At 31.0% G+C, this 19,151-nt stretch overlaps 1 protein-coding gene across 8 annotated transcripts in view; it reads left to right on the forward strand.

The window, feature by feature from the left end:
• The window catches only part of LRRIQ1 (leucine rich repeats and IQ motif containing 1), a 297,962-nt gene that overhangs the window by 15,755 nt on the left and 263,056 nt on the right, over positions 1 to 19,151 (forward strand). For all 8 annotated transcript variants that reach the window (XR_012482648.1, XM_074270901.1, XM_074270905.1 and 5 more), the window contains exons 4-6: positions 4,698 to 4,792; positions 6,072 to 6,186; positions 7,053 to 7,279. Coding sequence is in view for 7 of the 8 variants with exons in the window: in XM_074270901.1 (XP_074127002.1) it covers positions 4,698 to 4,792; positions 6,072 to 6,186; positions 7,053 to 7,279 (437 nt within the window). In the remaining variant the exon portion in view is untranslated. The remainder of the gene's footprint in view (positions 1 to 4,697; positions 4,793 to 6,071; positions 6,187 to 7,052; positions 7,280 to 19,151) is intronic.

Here is a 19,151-nt window from a genome sequence, read left to right on the forward strand (position 1 = left end):
GGGCTGTTCTTAGGGCATAGGGGAGATTGTCCGGAGCTCCCTCTGCAGGATGACAGGGACTTCTCACTGACTGCACGGAGCTTTGGGGGTCTGCTCTGCTGTGCCACTGGCCTTTAGAAATAGGTCATAGTAGCTGCTGAATTTTGGCTATGGGCTTCCCACTAGACTTCCTGCCCTGGGCCTCCCCATGCCATGCATGCCCTGGGCCCCTTTCCCCCTTTCCAATTGAGACAGACCTTTTCTAAAGTCCTTCCAGGATATCTTAAGTGGGAAAATTGTTACTTTGAATAATTATGGGTGCTGTCACTCCAAAATATGTTCAGAGGGTTCCTGTGGTGTTGATTCTGAGGAAAGCTGGGGAGAACTCAGGCAATGTCCTGTCTACTCTCTGCCGTCTTGCCTCCACCCTACCATCCTTTTGTCTTTTAATGGGATATCCCATTCACATTCAGTTATGATTAATACTTTTATATTTCCTTCTTTCTTTACTCCTGTTTGTCCTCTCTCTCTCTCTTAGTACTCTTTTCTTTTTTGATGACAGTGTTTTACTTCTATAACCCTTCTTATCTGTCCTCTCTTCTTTCAGTTCCTACTCCCCCAAACCTCCACTTAATTCTCTTTCTGCTATCCTATCCAGTAAGATAGATTTCTTTATTCAATTGATAGTTATATATTTCCCTCATTAGGCCACTATTGATGAAATTAGGTTCAAGGGATGTCCATCACCCAGTGTCTTATCTTCCCCTCTACTGTAATAGGTTCTTCATATGAAATAATTCTACCTCTCCCTTTCTTCTCTACCCAGTGTACTCCTCTTTCACATCCCTTGATTTTTTTAATATCATTCACTCAAATTCACCATATATTATTATCCTCTATCTGTATATATTCCTTTTAGTTGTAATGGTACAATTTTTAAAGATTACAAATATTTTTTCAGAAAAAGTAGGAATGTAAACTGTTCAACTCCATTGAATCCCTTATGTTTTCTTTTCCCTTTTTCTCTTTTTAGGCTTTTTTGGGTCTTGTTATTGGAGATCAAATTTTTTGTTCAGTTCTAGTTTTCTCCTTATGAAAGCTTGAAATCCATCTATTTCATTGAATGATCAATTTTTCCTCTTAGGAGTATTGTGCTTAATTTCACTAGGTAGGTGATTGTTGTAGTCCTAGCTCCTTTGCCTTCTGTAGTATCATGTTACATAACTTTCGATTTTTTAATATTGTAGCTGCTAGGTCCGGTATAATCCTGATTATGGCTACCAGATATTTGAATTGTGTTTTTGCAATCACTTGCAGTGTTTATTTCCTTGATCTTATAAGTTCTGAAATTTGGTCATAATGTTCCTTGGAGTTTTTTATTTTAGCATCTCTTTCCTGAAGTAAGATTCTTCCTAGCATCTCTTTCCTGAGGTAAGATTCTTTCAATGCTTATTTTGTATGCTAGTTCCAAGATATTAGATCAGTTTTCCTTGCTAATTTCTTGAAGGATGCTTTCCAGATACTTTTTTTGGTTATGGCTTTCAGCTATTGGACTTTTCAGTCCAATTCTTTTGACAATATTTTTCCTGGATCTCTTTTTTTAGGTCAGTTGTTTTTTTTCCAATGAAATATTTTATGTTTTCTTTTCTTTTTCATTTTTTAGATTTTTAAAATTTAAAAAAATTAATTCATGACATTTCATAAAATCACTAGCTTACATTTCCTGAATTTCCTAACTTTTAAGGAGCCAATTTCCCCAGTTACTTTTTGCACTCTCTTTTTTACATTTGACCAATTGTCCTTTTTTAGGGAGTTGTTTTCTTCAATTTTAGTACTGGTTTGGAGAGATTTGGGAGTCATCCTTCGAGGTTATAATTGAAGCCATGGGAATGGATGAGATCATCAAGACAAAGAATATGTAGGGAGAAGAACAGTTTGAGTAGAACCTTTGGGAATACCCACTCTGTCAAAAAGGAAGGAAAAAATGAACCACAGAAGGGCATTGAGAAATTTGACAGATAGGAGGAAAATCAGAAGAGAACAGTTGGGCAAGGAGAAAATAGAAAAAAAAAAAGAGTAATCAATCATGACAAATGTTCTGCAAAGAGAATGATAACTTAGAAACAGCCCTTTGGATTTGGTAGCAAAAAAGTCATTGAAGATCTCAAGAGACAACATTTTCAGTTCATTGGTAGAGAAGAGAATCAATCCCTCTTTGTATTTAGTTCTATTTGGAAATCTCTCCATATTTTTTACATCTAAACTTAAAGGGCACTGATACTATATCCTAATAGAAAACCTCTCAATGTTAAATATGTTATCATGTTATTTTCATGCCAAAGCTACAATGATATATACAAAAGTATATTTTAAGATATGTTAATATGTGGCATTTGCTTGTTTTAAGATATTTAATATAGTTATTGAGTACTTAATTATGAAGTATTTATAAAAAGATAACAAAATTAGACTTTAAACCTAAGTATAGTATTTATGTTTCTTCTTTCTGTATGCAATTTTAGGATGAATTAATGATGAAGGGCTAAGAATCCTTAGCCTCAGAAAAGCAAAAGTGTGATTAAAAAAAAAGTGAACAATTGAAATGTGTGAGAATATTTAAATGTGTTTAATATAAACAAGTGCATACAAGCACATACTCTCATGTATTTATAGATGCTTATCTGTATGCCAGAGATCTTTAATTTCTTCATTGTGACTACTCCATTGATAACAGATTTTTGTAGCTCTTGGATATAATTTGTTTCAAATAGATTTCTGTGGTTAAAATTTTTGTTATTATGCAGCAATCCTTGTAACAAGCTTTTTTCAACTTAGCTGGGTGAATCATCAGATGCCAGAGATTGAGTCCATTAGAGTTCATTAGCTCCCCATCATTTTCAGGGTCAATTGAACTATTTTTCTCCCCCATTAAAATGGGACTTTCTTGAGGGCAAATTCTCTCTTTTTATATCCCTAGCACTAACAGTGCCTAGAATATAGTGGTGCTTAATAAATGCACATTGACTGACAGTTCAACTTAGACCTGGTAAGAGGTGCTTTTGAAGCTTTCCCAACCAGTCTGTAAGAGTGAACATAAATTATCTTCAGAACCCAGGGATCTTCCCTACTCCAGGATGAGGAATCAGAGCAATCTATAACATATTTTATATAATCATCAGATAACATACCATGTAAAGAAGAACCTAACTAAATGTAATGAACTTCATTGTAAGGTAATTACAATTAGTAATAAGAAGCAAAACATTTTAGAGGAAAGAGAATAAAAAGACCTCAAAGAAGGTAAACATCATTGTCTTAGACAAATAAAATGAATGAATTATAGATATAGAAGAGACTTTAGTGATTATTAATTAATTCTTATCCAAGAAGCATTTTGTCTTTTTTTGTCAGACACTATTGCCAGGTTCTGGGGATGCAAAGATTAAAATGAGATAGTCTCTGCCTTAAAGGAGATTAAATTTTGTTAGAAGAAGATTCATGTACATGCATACATATCTATTCACATGTAAATACAAAATATTTACAAAGGGATTATACTTTTTGTTTGATTTGTTGGGGAAGGTCTCATTTAGGAGATGTGTCTCCAGTTGAACTTTGAAGGAAGATAGGGATTCCATTTAAAATGTTAAGTGAGGAGGCCATTGTAGACATGTTGGTTTATTCAGTGTAAAGATGAGGTTATGAGAAATAGAATTTCCCATAAGAGGAAGTTTGGCTGGCCTAAAAATTTCATGGTGGGAGGTAACTTGAAATGAATGAAGAAAAATAGACTGACATTAGATTATGAAGGACTTAAAATAACAAAAATTTATATTTTATCCTAGTAGCAAGAGGGAGTTACTAAAAGATTTTTTGTTTTGTTTTTAAGCAGGGGGATGACATGGTCCCATATGCTTTTGCAATTACTTTGGCAGTTGTGTAAAGGGGGAATTAAAGAGGGAGGAAGGAAGACCAATTAAGTCAATTTAGGTGATAAAGGCAAGATTAAGGGCAAAGTGTGATTGGTGAGACAGAAATAAGAATAAATGATTTATATTTAAGATAAGGAAACCAGAATTTGGCCAAAGACCCACACTGCTATATAATGATAGAACAAATTCTTGAATCGTGTCACCCAATATTCAGAAGTCCATTTACTTCTCAGTAAATGCAGACAGTCCCTCTATAGTAGTTAGATGAGCTCTCACCTTCCTGTTGCATTTCCCTGTTAATGTGCTAATACATTATAAAGTTATTGCTGTACAAGACAGTCTATTCCGTTTTTAGTGAGCTCTTTTGTCAGATAATTATTTTTTATTTTCAGTTATTTTGCCTTTTGGAACTATGCTGTGTAAGTCTGCCCAAGATAGCTTTTCAAATATTTCTTCCTTTTACAAACAAGTAGGTGGTAATTCTGTTAATGGAGGATGCCCTAAACTAGATAGCCAAGGATTAGGTGATCACAGAACTTTATAGTGAAACAGTTTAGAACTAGCTTTTAATCCTCATTCATTTACTTTTCTTATGTAAAGACAATCTAAATTTCAAATGATTGTAATTAATTCCTATCCTTCCCTATGTTTTTTTTATATATTTAATGATATATTATTACAGACCTTAAAAGTTATAGAAAAATAATAAGTTTGATGTCTTAACAAGTTTGAACTTTAGCTTTATATTTTAACATATAGATATATGGATTTTTTCCCCCTCTCCAGGTTCTAATTATGGAGCAGTTTCAAACAATCCTACAGAATTTATGGATGAGTTGACATCTAAGTATCATGCAGATGCATTAGAATTAAAGAAGAGGGTATGCTATTGAAACTTGACATCTTCCTGATGATTCCATATTATGAATAAGGGAAGACAAAGTTGAATCCAGGCACTATATTGTTTTAGAGATTAAGAAAATTGTGTTAGATAAAACATTGTATTGTTTATTTTTGCTAACATATAACTTAAGTTTTAGTATTACTATAAACAATGTAATTAATATGAATTCTTAGCATGTCTATATCAAAAATAGGTATTGGGAATTTGTTATAAGATGAATAAAACAAAACAAGCTACATATTTATAGAATTTTGTGTTTGCTGAGGGGAAAACATGATAAAAAGATAGAAACAAATGTATGTACTTTGTGAAGGTAGGAAAATAGTATATACTCTTCCTCTTCAATTTGACTTAATTGGTAAAGAGACCTTTGTATAGAAAATTAAATGCAAAACAAACAAACAAACAAACAAAAAACCAGAAAAAAAATGTTAGGACATATTGGAAAGGAGAAAAGATACATAATTATTTCAAAGATCGTTTTTAGTGCAGATTTGCCCTTCGGTGACAAATTATAATTCTACGATTTAGCAGATGTTCTGAAAAAAATTCATCACCATTCAACTAACATGAACAAACTTATGTATGTCTACAAACTTAGCTATGCTGGTACCTGAACTGCATCTTAAATACTTTTTCCATTTAGTTGAACCATCAGTCCTTGTATTCTTTTTAATATGGTCTTTTTTTTTTTTTTTTTTTTTTTTTAAGGTAATTGGGGTTAAGTTACTTGCCTCAGGGTCACAGGGCTAGTAAGTCCTCCTGACGCCAGAGCTTATGCTCTTATCTTCTCATGTGGTCTTCAGGACCTAAGGTCATTCAGTTGAGCCATAAAGTAGGATCTGAGTAAAGGTGAAAGGAGGAAAAAAACCCAACAAAAATATTGATGAGTGCAGGTTAGTTAGACAACATTAGCAAATGAGAAGTTAAAGTCATATGGAAAGAAGAATGTATTTGCGGTCTGGAATGCAATTGCCAGAGTTCTGTTCACTAGTAATCAAACAAAATTTAAAGTGAAATTGACTCCAAATTCTCCTATTCAAATGACTTCAAAAATAAAAAGAAAGATTGTTCTGCAAAGATACAATTTAAATACATTATCTTAACTGCATATTTCTATTACAGTCTCAAAATTTTTATTTTTAATACATATTTTAAATGTAATATTTCACAAAATTTTTTTATAAGTTTTTTACTTTTTCACAGCCTTTTCCCACAGATTTTTCTTAATCATTGATACTTTTGTATCTATTTAGATGTTATTTGAAATAGAAAAAAAATTACAGATGAATTCAACCTCTGATACAATTCCTAATTCTGCTCAACTTCCTGATCTTTGTAACTTACCTGTTGATGAGCGTTTTTCTTCAGGTAAATTTACCTTTGGTAAACATGGCTCCTAACCAAAACATATAAGTTAAGCATTTTGTTGTTTATATGTGTATGTGTATATTTTTAAACATTCAAATTTAATAAAGCTATAGTGTCTGGATTTTTAAAATCTTACTAATTAAGTTTATTTCATAGGACCATAGAATCATGACTCTCAAGCTGGGAGCCCCTAGGCTTAATTAATGACTCATATCAGGTAAAACAAGTAGTAAATGACAGATGTGGGATTTGAACTCAGATTCTCTTTACTTCAGAGCTACTTACTGCTCTTTAAAAATAGCTACACTTAACTTCCTTACAAATCAAAAGATTATTTTCTCCTCAACATAAATCCGGACATACTTTTAAATTGTTTTCAGTTAGTATAATCAGCTATGACTTTATTACTTCTGTATTTAAAGAATATGTAAGCACTGATTTCTACTCTATTCTATTTTATGTAGACTCTCAGAATGTTATAGTTGGAAATTATCTGGCACTTCCCACCCATTTTATAGTTGGGGAAGTGGATGAGATCAGGGCCCATGTAATTTAGTAGAGATCCCCTCGGTTCTAGAACTCATTTCAATAAGTCCCATTAGTACTCTATTGCAATTCAAGCTTCATACTAATTTTATTAATTTCATATAACTTATTTTTCATTTTTCAATTTGCATTTTATTTTATATTAATTAATTCATATTGATCTCAATTTTGTATTTTGTTTCTTAAATACTTTTGATTCAAATATCATTGATAAGTTTTGCATGTTGGTTCCTACAAAATTATTTTTACATTTAGTAGGAATGGTTTTAAATAGTTTAGAATTTATAGACAAAATATTTTTTACATTAATGTGAGTATAGGTGATACTGATACAATAAGTTTTGGATACTATGAAGTTGAGGAAAGATGTCGACAATCTTTTGCGGCATGGGAAGAGAAACAGCGAGAATTGGAGAACCAGGAAAATAAAAAGTTCAGAGCTCTAAGGGACAGAGAAGAGAAACTGTTGCAAGAGGAAGAAGAAAAGAGAAATTGCCGGATTAAGCAATTTGAAATAGAAAAGAAAAAAATAGAGAATATTCATAAGGTAACATTTATAAATAATAATTTGTTGTTCAATTGTGTATTACACCACATGGGGTTTTCTTAACAAAGATCCTGGATTTGCTCACCATTTCTTTCTCTGGTGTTTCCCCATTTTATAGATGAGTAATTTAAACAAATTAGGTTTAAGTGACATCCCCAGGGTCACACAGTTAGTAAGTACTAAAGATCAGATTTGAACTCAGATTTTCCCAACTCCAGGCCTATTGTTATATCCATTATACCATCTAGCTGAGCCTGTAATAATAAAGATCCCTAAATAGGTATATCTTCACAGGAATCAGCAGATAGCAACTGTTTCAAGTCTTTGGAATTAGAAAAAGTACTGTTAAAAATATTTTGGTGTATATGAAACTTTTGTTTTTGTTACTAGCCTCCTTAGCGTATATGCCAAGCAATGGAATCTCTGAGCCAAAGGGTATTTTTACTAAAATTTTAAGAAATCTTTGAGCTTCTGATCTTAAAAGCAGCATAAGAGATTTTTTTTATTTTAATGTTTTTTTCCCTATTACATATAAAACCAATTTTAGCTGCCATTTTTTTTTACAATTTTGAGTTCCAAATTCCCATTTTTCTTTTTCTCTCTCATTGAAAAAGCAAAAGTTTGATAAAGATTTTATACATGTGCAGTCACGTAAAACATTCCCATATTAGTCATTGTAAAAGAAGATACAGATGAAACATCCCAAGAAAAACAAATAAAATTTTAAAAGGTATGCTTCAATCTGCATATTCCATTACTTTTTCCATTATAAGTGCATGGGATTTTTCTGTCTAGGATCTTTGTATTGCTAGGAATAGCTAAATCAATTCGTAGCTGATCATATTATAATATTACTGGTAGTATTGTTAGTATTATTGTTCTCCTGGTTTTGCTCACTTCACTTTTCATCATTGACAGATATATATATAATTTACTTTCTATATTGTTTATTGTTTCTTATAAGAGTAGTACTTAATCATAATAATATACTACAGCTTGTTCAACCATTCCTCAATTGATGGGCATCCCCTCTATTTCCACTTTTTTTTGCCACCACAAAAAGAGTTGCTGTGAATAATTTTGGGATAAGGCTTAGTGGTGTTATTGCTGGTCAAAGGAAATACACAGATTTATAGCTTTTTTGGACATAGTTCCAAATGGTTGGTTGAATTCACAACTTCAGCAACAGTACATTATTGTCCCAATTTTCCCACATCTTCTCCAACATATATCATTTTTCCTTTCTGTCATATTTGCCAATTTGATAGGTGATACCTCAGGGTTTTAATTTGCATTTCTTTAACCCAAATCTTTGTAAATTGTTGGTTGTGACCTATATGGGATCATATGACTAAATGTGGGAGTCACAAAATATTGATTATTAGTAAATGTTTGATTCACATATTTTACATATCTAAATACTTATATGTGTGTAAAAATATTTTTTGGATGAAAAGGGATCATGAGTAGAAAAAGTTTAAGAAGCCCTTCTCTAACAAATAATGATTTGAAGCATTTTTTTTCCCCCCTGAGGCTGGGGTTAAGTGACTTGCTCAGGGTCACACAGATAGGAAGTGTTAAGTGTGTGAGACCAAATTTGAACTCAGGTTCTCCTGAATTCAGGACTGGTGCTCCATCCACTTCGCCACCTAGCTGCCCCAGATTTGAAGCATTTTTAAAAGAATTATAAATAATTTGTCTGACAATTGCCTGTTCATTTCATTTGACCATTTACCAATTGGAGAATTTTCTCTGTTATGAGAGCTGAGGTCTTTATCTGAAAAAAAAATGCTGTACAAATTTTTCCCCAGTTTTCTGCTTTCCTTCTTATCTTTGCTGCATTGCTTTTGTTTACACAGAAACTTTTTTTTTATTTAATGTATCCAAAATAATACATATCTTGTAATGCTTTCTTCCTCTTGTTGGTAATAAAATATTATCTTATTCATAGATCTGACAGACAAACTGTCCCACACTTACCTAATTTGCTTATGATATCACCCTTTATGTTCAAATTATGTATTAATTTTGACATTCTGTTGATATACAATGTGAGGTTTTGATCTAGTTTCTGTTAAACTGCTTTCCAGTTTGATCATTAAATTTTGTCAAATAATAAATTCTTTTCCCCAAATTCTGGAACTTTGTGTTTATCAAGCACAAGATTATTGTAGTTGTTTCCTACTATGTATAATGTATCTGTTGTATTCCACTACATCAGGTTGTTCATTTGATTATTGTTTTGCAGATAAAATTTGACCTTTGGTATGGCTAATTAATTCCCATTAATTTCTTGATCTTTTGTTCTTCTAGATATTTTAAAATTACTTTTTATAGCTCTATAAAATAATTTTTTGATAAGGAATTGAACAAATAAATTTATTTAGGCAGAATTATCATTTTTATTATATGGGCTTCATATGCCCATGAGTAAGTAGTGTTTTCCCAATTGTTGAGATCTGACTTTTTTCTGTGAAGTGTTTTATATTGTGTTCATTTTGTTCCTGGGTTTGTCCTGGCAGGTAGATTTTCAAGTAATTTACATTGTCTATAGTTAGTTTAAATGGAATTTCTCTTTCTATATTTTGCTGCTAGACTTTGTTGGTAATATAAAGAAATGCTGATAATTTATGTTGTTTTTTTAATGTCCTATGACTTTTTAACATTAATTATTTCAGTTAATTTTTTTAGTTTATTTCTAGGATTCTTCATATATATCATCCTATCAGCTGTGAAGAGTGATATTTTTGTTTCCTCATTTCCTATGATTTTATTTTCTTTTATTGATATATCTACTATTTTGAGTACGATATTGAATAATAGTAGTGATAGTGAGCATCTTTGCTTTATTTATAGCCTGATCTTATTGGGAAGGCTTCTAACTTATCCCCATTACAGATAATACTTAAGATTGGTTTTAGATAAATACTACTTATAATTTTAAAAAATAAGTTTAAATTTTATTTTGGAGACAATTGGGATTAAGTGATTTTCCCAAGGTCATACAGCTAAACAGCATCTGAAGGTAGATTTAAACTCAGGTCCTCCTGACTCTAGGGCATTTTGTCACCTAGACCCTCCAAATACTATTTATAATTTTAAAGAAGCCTTTTCCAGACTTTTTAATGGGAATGAGCGTTGTATTTTGTCAAAGGATTTTCCTACATCTATTGAAATAATCATATGGTTTTGTTTTTGCTATTGATGTGATCAGTTATGCCAATAATTTTCATAATATCGAGCTAGTCCTGCATTCCTAATATAAATCTGTAATAGTTTCTCCCTAATGGGAGGTCTTCAGAATGCTTTGTTGTTATGTTATATTGTAGATTTGTTCAGAGGTATGGGTTGTACTGGATGGCCATTGAATACTTTCAACTCTGAAATGCTGTATTTTTGTGATTTTGTGAAAATATAGGGCCCCCTGTGGAATGGTGATATACACATACACACAAACATACATGTACAATGCATATATACATGCATACTTTTATGTATGTATGTCTAAAACACACACATTTCTTCTTGTTCAGTTGTTTCAGATAGGTTCAGGTATAGTTTTTGTGATATACTGTCAGTCATCTCACTACTGTTTTATTTAAATTTTTTTGCAACAATTTTCATTAGTGAAATATTGATCTAGAGTTTCCTTTCTCTTTGGTCTTCCAGGTTTAAATATCAGCACCATGTTTGTGTCATAAAAGAAATAGGACTCTCCTTCTTTGCATATTTTTCCAAATAGTTTTATGTAATTGGAATAAATTATTCTCATAATGTTTCGTATAACTAATTTGTGAATCCATCAGTTCAGGGGACTTTTTTTTGCTAAGGGAACTCATTAATAATCTTGTTCAATTTCTTTTTTGTGTAATGAGTTAATCAGTATACTACTTTTTTTTTTTTTTTTTTTTTTTTTTTTGAGGCTGGGGTTAAGTGACTTGCCCAGGGTCACACAGCTAGGAAGTGTTAAGTGTCTGGGACCAGATTTGAACTCTGGTCCTCCTGAATTCAGGGCTGGTGCTCTATCTACTGTGCCACCTAGCTGCCCCTACTTCTTTTTGTTAATCTAAGCAACTTATAGTTTTGTAAATATTCATATATTTCATTTAGATTTTTAGGTGTATTAGCATATAATGAGACAAAATAGCTCCTAATAATTGCTTTAACTAATCTTAATTTCTGCTGAATTTATTCTTTTCATTTTAGATACCAGTAATTTGTTGATTCTTAAATTTTTTAATCAAATTAAATAATGGTTTATCCATTTTGTTGTGTTTTTCTTCCCATAAAATCAGCTTCTAGTTTTATTTATTAATTCAGTGATTATTTTCAGTTTTGTTAATATCTTCTTGAATTTTCAGGATTTCCAACTTGGTGTTTAATTGGACATTTTAAATTTGTCCTTTTTCTATTTTTAAAAAATTTTTTCCAGTTCATTGATAAGTTTTCCCTTCCCCAGTTTTATTGATGCAAGCATTAGGTCTATAATTTTTTTATTATACTCATATGGGTCACTTTGTTCAGGCACTCCACAATAATTGGAGCCATAGTTTTTTTTTTATCTTTTTGTTGTTAAAAATTACACTATTATTGATATTTTGTTCAATATGAGTCATTTTTATCGATCACTGTATTCCTTTGGGATATAAAATCTGTGGTAGCCTCATTCAGTCAAAAAGCAAGAATAGTTTAGCAATTTTTCTTCACAATTCCAAATTATATTGTAGAATGTTTGGCCAAATTCAAAAATTTACCAGCACTGAAATACACATACAACACACACACACACACACATATATAAACATATGCACATACATACACATATACATGAACACACACATATATATACACACATATATATTTGTGGTTATGAATATGTGTTTGTATATATTTGAATCAGAAGTTATTAACCATGGGTAATAGTTTCTCCCTAATGGAAGGTTTTCAGGATGATTTGTTGTTATGTTATATTGTAGATTTGTTCAGAGGTATGGGTTGTACTGGATGGCCATTGAATACTTTCAACTCTGAAATGCTGTATTTTTGTGATTTTGTGAAAATATAGGGCCCCCTGTGGAATGGTGATATACATATACACACAAACATTCATGTACAATATATATACATGCATACTTGTATACATGTATGTCTAAAACACACACATTTCTTCTTTTCATTTGTTTCAGATATGTCCAACTCTTCATAATCCCATTTGGGTTTTTTTGGGGGGCAAAGTTACTGAAAGATAAATTTTCTTCTCTGCCTCATTTTGAAGATGAGAAAACTGAGGCATACAGGGATAAATGACTTGCCCAGGGACACATAGCTAGTAATTGTTTAAGTCTGGATTTGAATTTTTTTGAGATTCTAGACTCAGCATTCTATCTACTATGCTACCTAACTGCTATAAAGTACTTGATTGGGGTTCAGTTATGTCCAGTTCTTTGTGATCCCATCTGGGGTTTTCTTGGGAAAGATACTAGAGATACTTTGATTTGTCATTACTTTCTATAGCTAATTTACCAACAAGGAAACTGAGGCAATTAGGGTTAAGTGACTTGCCTAGGGTCATTACACAGCTAGTAAGTGACTGAGGCCAGATTTAACTCAGGAAGATGTCTTCTTGACTCCCGACCCAGCACTCTATCCATTGAGCTACCTCATTGCTCCTATATATTCCCCATTTATGTCTACAGATAGATAAATCCATAGATTGATAACTAGAAAGGTAAAACATTTAGTAACTACTTATTAAGCATCAGGTACTGTGCTAAGTGCTCAGGATACAAGTACAAATCAAAAAGACAGTCTCTGCCCTCAGAAAGTTAATGTTCTAGTGGGAGAAGACAGATAAAGGAGAACCAGTTATGAAAGGAATATAGGCAAGAGTACTCATGTAGGGTAAGGCTTTTGATAAGAAGATAGAGGAATTAAGAGAATAAAGATTAAGCAGAATTGAACTGGTGGTTTGGGTATCTCTGACCTCAACAGTCAGAACAGACTATAGCAGATTAACAGAAGAGAAAAAAAATTACTTAAATAGTCCATTTTAGAAAAAGAAATCTAACAAGCTATTAATCAACTCCCTAAGAAAAAACTCTAGGGCCAGATGGATTTACATGTGAATTCTACCAAACATAAAGAAAAATTAATTCTAATATTATGCAAACTATTTGGAAAAAATAGGGAAAGAAGGAATCCTACCAAATTCCTTTTATACCACTGATATGGTACTGATACCTTAACCAGGTAGGGTCAAAACAGAGAAAGAAAATTATAACCAATTTCCCTAATAAATATTGCTGCAAAAATCTTAAATAAAATATTCGCAAAGAACAGACTGTGGGGCAGAGTCATTTCCTATGTGAGGAAAATGTTGGTAAAGGGGGCAGATAAGTCTGAGGAGTGAGAGGTGAAGCTAAGAATGAATTTGCTTTTCTTCACAGAGCCTCGCCATTTTTTTTTTAATCTTTTAACATCTCATGTCAATTATCTCAGTGACTATGAAGTGAAATATCAAAACATTTTAAAATTTCCTTAATTTTGAACAATTTAAAGATGCTTATGTTGATAGTTTTCATTTCTGCTTTTGAAAATTGTTCTATCCTTTAACCATTTATCTATCATGTAATGAATCTTAATCTTTTAGATTTGTGCCAAATTCTTATAGATCTATTTTGCAGGTAAGGCCAATATGTGATAGAAAGAGTTTCCCCACAATATGTATCTTTAATTCTACTTTGAGTTTCCTGCTTTGTTTGAGCAAGCTGTTTTTATGTTTATAAGATAAAAGTTGTCTATTTTGTTTTTTACAACTTCTTCTATCCTTTGGCTGATTATGGTTTTTAAAATCATAGTTGTGAAAGAAATGATCTTCATTTGAAGGTTATTGCTTTGAAATATAATTTGGAATCTTTTATTCTAGACCTTTTTTATTCTTAACCTTTTTGTTTCTTTCTTCATGAGTTGTTATTAATCTATTCAAATGATGATGCTTTTTAAGGATTTATTTTATATGCTGCTACCTTTTAATACTTCTGAAACTATTACTTATTGTTACCAGTTCCACTTTACTTGTACTCTGCTTAGATATGTTCCCTGATAGAAGCAAATATCTTTGATGAGCATTTATTTATTCCTTACTTGGTATTAATAATTAGAGTATTATGAATAAAATTATTTAAAATTTACATATATTAAAAACTTATATCAGCTTGACATTTACATAAGAGGTATCTTGTTGATTGAGAGCTTATGAAGCTGCATTTTGTTTTCTTTCCTGTATCAAATACCATTTTTTAAAAAATTAGCAAACAGTAAATAAAATGTGACTTTGCATTTTCTGTACTATCTAGTCAGTTTTATAAATGTATAGTTGAAATCTACTATACAATTTGTTAAAGCCTTTCTATTGTTTCTTAAATTTTCACCAAGGATACTTTTGATATTTGCATATATCAGCATTATCAAGAACTTGCAGAGACAGAAGGGAAATGGTTAATGGTTATTGATGTCTTTTTTCAATATCAATTTATTGAAAAAAGAAACTCATGATGTAATTACAGGGACAAAAATACTTTAATTAATTGCAAGCTAAAATAATGAGAAGTTTCATTTAGTAATCATTTAAAAATTATTTTTAAAAGTAGCCAACAATAAACCATTATTTTAAATTATTTCCAGTGATTGCTTCTTTTGTCCTGTGTGTAATTCCATCACATATATGAATAGATTTGGGAATAGTTGGAAGGAAAGATTGTTATTGAGAGTCTTTATTATAAATATCATCAATAATAGAGAAGAGACAAGGATATTTTAATTTCAGATCTTAATATTCATCATGTTTGTTATTCCATTCTCTCATAGTCTTTACATTTATAATTGCAGTAATCAATTATATTAACTGATACTAATCAAATTTCTAGGAATATAGGAAATAGGTTAGCTAAAAAGAGAAATCAGTTGTCCCCTAAATTAGTATAATTAATAGAGATATCAAGTGTTCCCAAAAGAACTAAATTTAATTTAAACTAAAACTAAGTTATGATTCAAAAGCCTTTTAATATCTTAAGATGGACCTTTCTTCTTTAATATACTTCACAAATTTATGTCTATTTTCATATTAGTGAGAGGAAAGAGAGAGAGAGAGACAGAGAGAGAGAGAGAACTATTTGTTACTACAAATGTATTACATGTATTTTTTAAATATCTGGGCATATTTAAATGGTGATAGATGACATTTCTAATGCATTAATATCTCAAAAGAGTGGAGGAAATGAGACACACTTTCAGAAATGTTCAGTTTTTCATACATCCTATATATGTACATGTACAAATATATTTCATTATGTAAACATATTTAGGTATATAAGATGGAGCATTAGAATTACATAAACATATAATTATATATGTATAAAAATTTCAGTCTTTTCATGATTATATTCTAATTTCATTATACTCTAAAAGACCAATGTTTAGTTTATATAGAATTTATTTATGAATTTAAAGTGTTTATATAGTTTTAAAATATGAGCTTAAAAATTAAAAACCAGTTTTCAAATGATCATATTTTAGAAGATCGCACAATTCTTATAAAGTAAAATATTTATTATTCTTGCCTAAATTTTAGTCAACTTTTCTTTTGGTAGAATTTGTGTCTAAATTAGTACTGGGAAATCATGACTATTTTGGGGGGAGTGGGAGGAGAAAAAAATATCTACCCTCTTCACTCTTCCATTCTTATCTCCTCCACAGGGGGTGTTTTAACATTCCCTCCTTATAACTAACTCTCTAGGGATTAGCTTTGTATTGTTATACTATCTTCAAAATTTAGACACCTGCAAAGTATTTTTGGAGAAGGCAGAAAATTGTCTTTTTTTTTTTTTTTTAAGCTAAGGTTACTCCCTTCTTTTTTTAGTTTAATTATAAATTTATAGGGCTTTAAATTTTTTTTAACAATACCAAAATGCTAATTTCCTTTCCCATTTTTTGACATATACACTGCATTTTCTATACACAGCCTAAAATGATAAAATATCAAGACCGCATGTTTTCTAATTTCAAATTAATAGCTTACGGATGTTCATTCATAATATTCAAACATTTTAAAGGCATATATGCAGTTTTCCATTCTTATAGGTAAAAAATTTTTTTTTTCTAAGCACATTTACAAATTCATTCCCTAGAAGATGGCTCTGAGGGTTGGGCTGGAAGCAGCATTGGCCATTTAGAGTGTACTGTCAATCTCAATGTTCATAAAGTACACATTTCCATTTTAAAATTCCATATCCAACTTAAAAATATATGTATCATAAACTCCCCATTAAGTCCAGCATATATATTTATAGGTGTGTACCTTATTGCATGCATTTTGATTTTAATTTGCTTAGGTTATTTTCTCACTCTCATGTAATAAGTATCATCATAAGTAATAAATATTGTTTTTCCTTATTTTTAAGGTATTAATAACTCTAAAGAGTTAAAGAGGAGAAGTCTCTGTTTCAAAATTTTTTTGTTTTTTTGTGTTTGATTCTAAATGATCAAATTCATAATGAAAATAAAATAAAATGAAAATAGTTGCTTAAATTGAACTTCAAACACTTAGATATTTGGTAAATTAAAAAAAAATTAATAAAAGCTCCCAGAAAAACAACAAAAAAAAGTTTTTACTCTTCCCTAAAATCAACTGAAGCTAAACACAAGTTGCAGGTTGCATCAGTTTAAGCAGTCATACATACATATATGCATGCATGCATACACATTCATGTGTATGCATATATATAAACAAACACACAAACACATGCATGTATACATGTATGTATATATAAATATATTATTTCATTTCCCATTTATTTGCAAAAGCAGTTTTTAACATTTTTTTAATTTGGGGTTCCAAAATTAAAAAAATTTATTTCCCTCCTTTTTTATCCTTTCTCCTCATTGAGAAGACAAAGAGTTTGATAGAGGCTATACATGTGTGGTCATGCAAAACTTAAGTCATATTGTGAAAGAAAACAGATCAAAAAAAATCTCCGAGGAAAATGAAGTTAAAAAAAATTTGCTTCAAACAGTATTCAGACTCCATCAGGTTTTTTTCCCATCATGAGTCCTTAGGAATTGTGTTAGATCATTGTGTTGCTGAGAATAACAAAGTCTTTTACATTTAATCATTGAACAATATTGCTGTTATTATGTACAATGTTTTCCTAGTTCTGCTTGCTCTTATTTTGTATCATTTCATATAGGTTTTTCTGAAAGCAATCCTGTTTATAGTTTCTTCTAGCACAATAATATTCTATCACAATCATATACCACAGCTTGTTCAGCCATTCCTCAATTCATGGATATCTCCTTAATTTCCAATTCTTTGTCATCACAAAAAAGAGCTAATATAAATATTTTGTACTTATAGGTCCTTTTCCTTTTCCTCTTTAAAAAAATTTTGTTTGAGATAAAACCTAGTAATGATATTAATGAATCAAAGGGTATGCACAGTTTTATAGAATATCAGTTTATTTTTCATCTGATTCAATAAGCTAAGTTCTGCTCAGCTAGGACTACAATTCAGTTCAACTATCCATCCACATATGGATATGAACAGTTTTCCAGCTTCACAAATATACATTTAGAAACCAAATGAAATACTTTTTTTCAGTATCATGTACACTCACACATTTAGTAAAAACAAATTCAATCTAGATATTTCCCCCTCCTTCTCTGCTTATTTTCACTATCATTATCAGTTAAATCTTGAGAAAATAATCATAAAGATATTGGAGTAATTGAAATTACAGAAATATGTGTAGGAAAGTCTAAAAGGAGCTATTGGTTTAGGCACACATTCTGGGAAGTCAAGGAAATCCAGATCATTAGGTAGAAGATTCATCTGGGCCAGGAAAGAAAAACAAAACAAAACAAAACAAAAAGCAAAGCTAGGGCAGATCAGAGTGTCAAAAGAAGAGGGAGAGTATGAAAGCATCAAGTCCATTCTCACTAGAAAGCCTACAATAGCTCTCAAAAATAAAGGAAATATGCACATTCTGGGGACAGACAGACAAACATACCAATTCTTCTATAACAGTTAAGGGAGTTAAAGAGTTTTCTGTCTTGCTGACAGAAAACAAACAGAATAGGCATCTAATTAGCCAAATACAGAAATGGAATATCAAGAATAATGTTTTTTTTAACTGACCATAGAAACAAACAGAAGTAGTCTAATTCTCAAAGGGCAACAAATTCTCTGAGTCCTCAGAGAGAGGAAAGGAATCTTTCTTATTCCAGCTTTCATATCAGGAGGGAAAACAGGCAAAAAGTCAGCTTGTCATTTTTTCTTTCTTCCCTACAGAAGTAACCATATGGATCACCAGTCCTATCATGACAAGAAAACAAATTATTATTTGGAGTGTGGATCATTAAAGGCTTTATTTTAGTTATAATTACAAGGGCAAAGCAGGGAGAATGAATTATCACATAGAGAAGTGTGTATGTGGCAAGAGGGTTTCTGAACATGAACCATATATTATAAGGACTTATTTGAAAAGCATAGTTTTTGGGGAGTACACAACTGTTCCTTTATCATCCATGGAGATGGAAGAGAGACTTTATCTGCTAATTTGTTATTCGTCTGAGATAGGGCAGATTCAAGCTTGGTGATTTTTTTTTCACAAGAATTAAGAGAATGCAAAACAAGAAATTAGGTGTGACTTCTTTGTTACAATTAAATTGATTATTTAACACTTGATTGTTAATAAATAACATTGATTACGCTAACAAAAGAAAAATAGTCTTTACTACTATGATATCCTTTAAGTTTTTCCTCTCTTCTTTTTCTCAATTTCTTTTCTTTGAAAGAACCATTCCTTACAAAGGAGGA

The sequence above is a fragment of the Sminthopsis crassicaudata genome, chromosome 5 (assembly GCF_048593235.1).
Source record: "Sminthopsis crassicaudata isolate SCR6 chromosome 5, ASM4859323v1, whole genome shotgun sequence".
Taxonomy (NCBI): domain Eukaryota; kingdom Metazoa; phylum Chordata; class Mammalia; order Dasyuromorphia; family Dasyuridae; genus Sminthopsis; species Sminthopsis crassicaudata.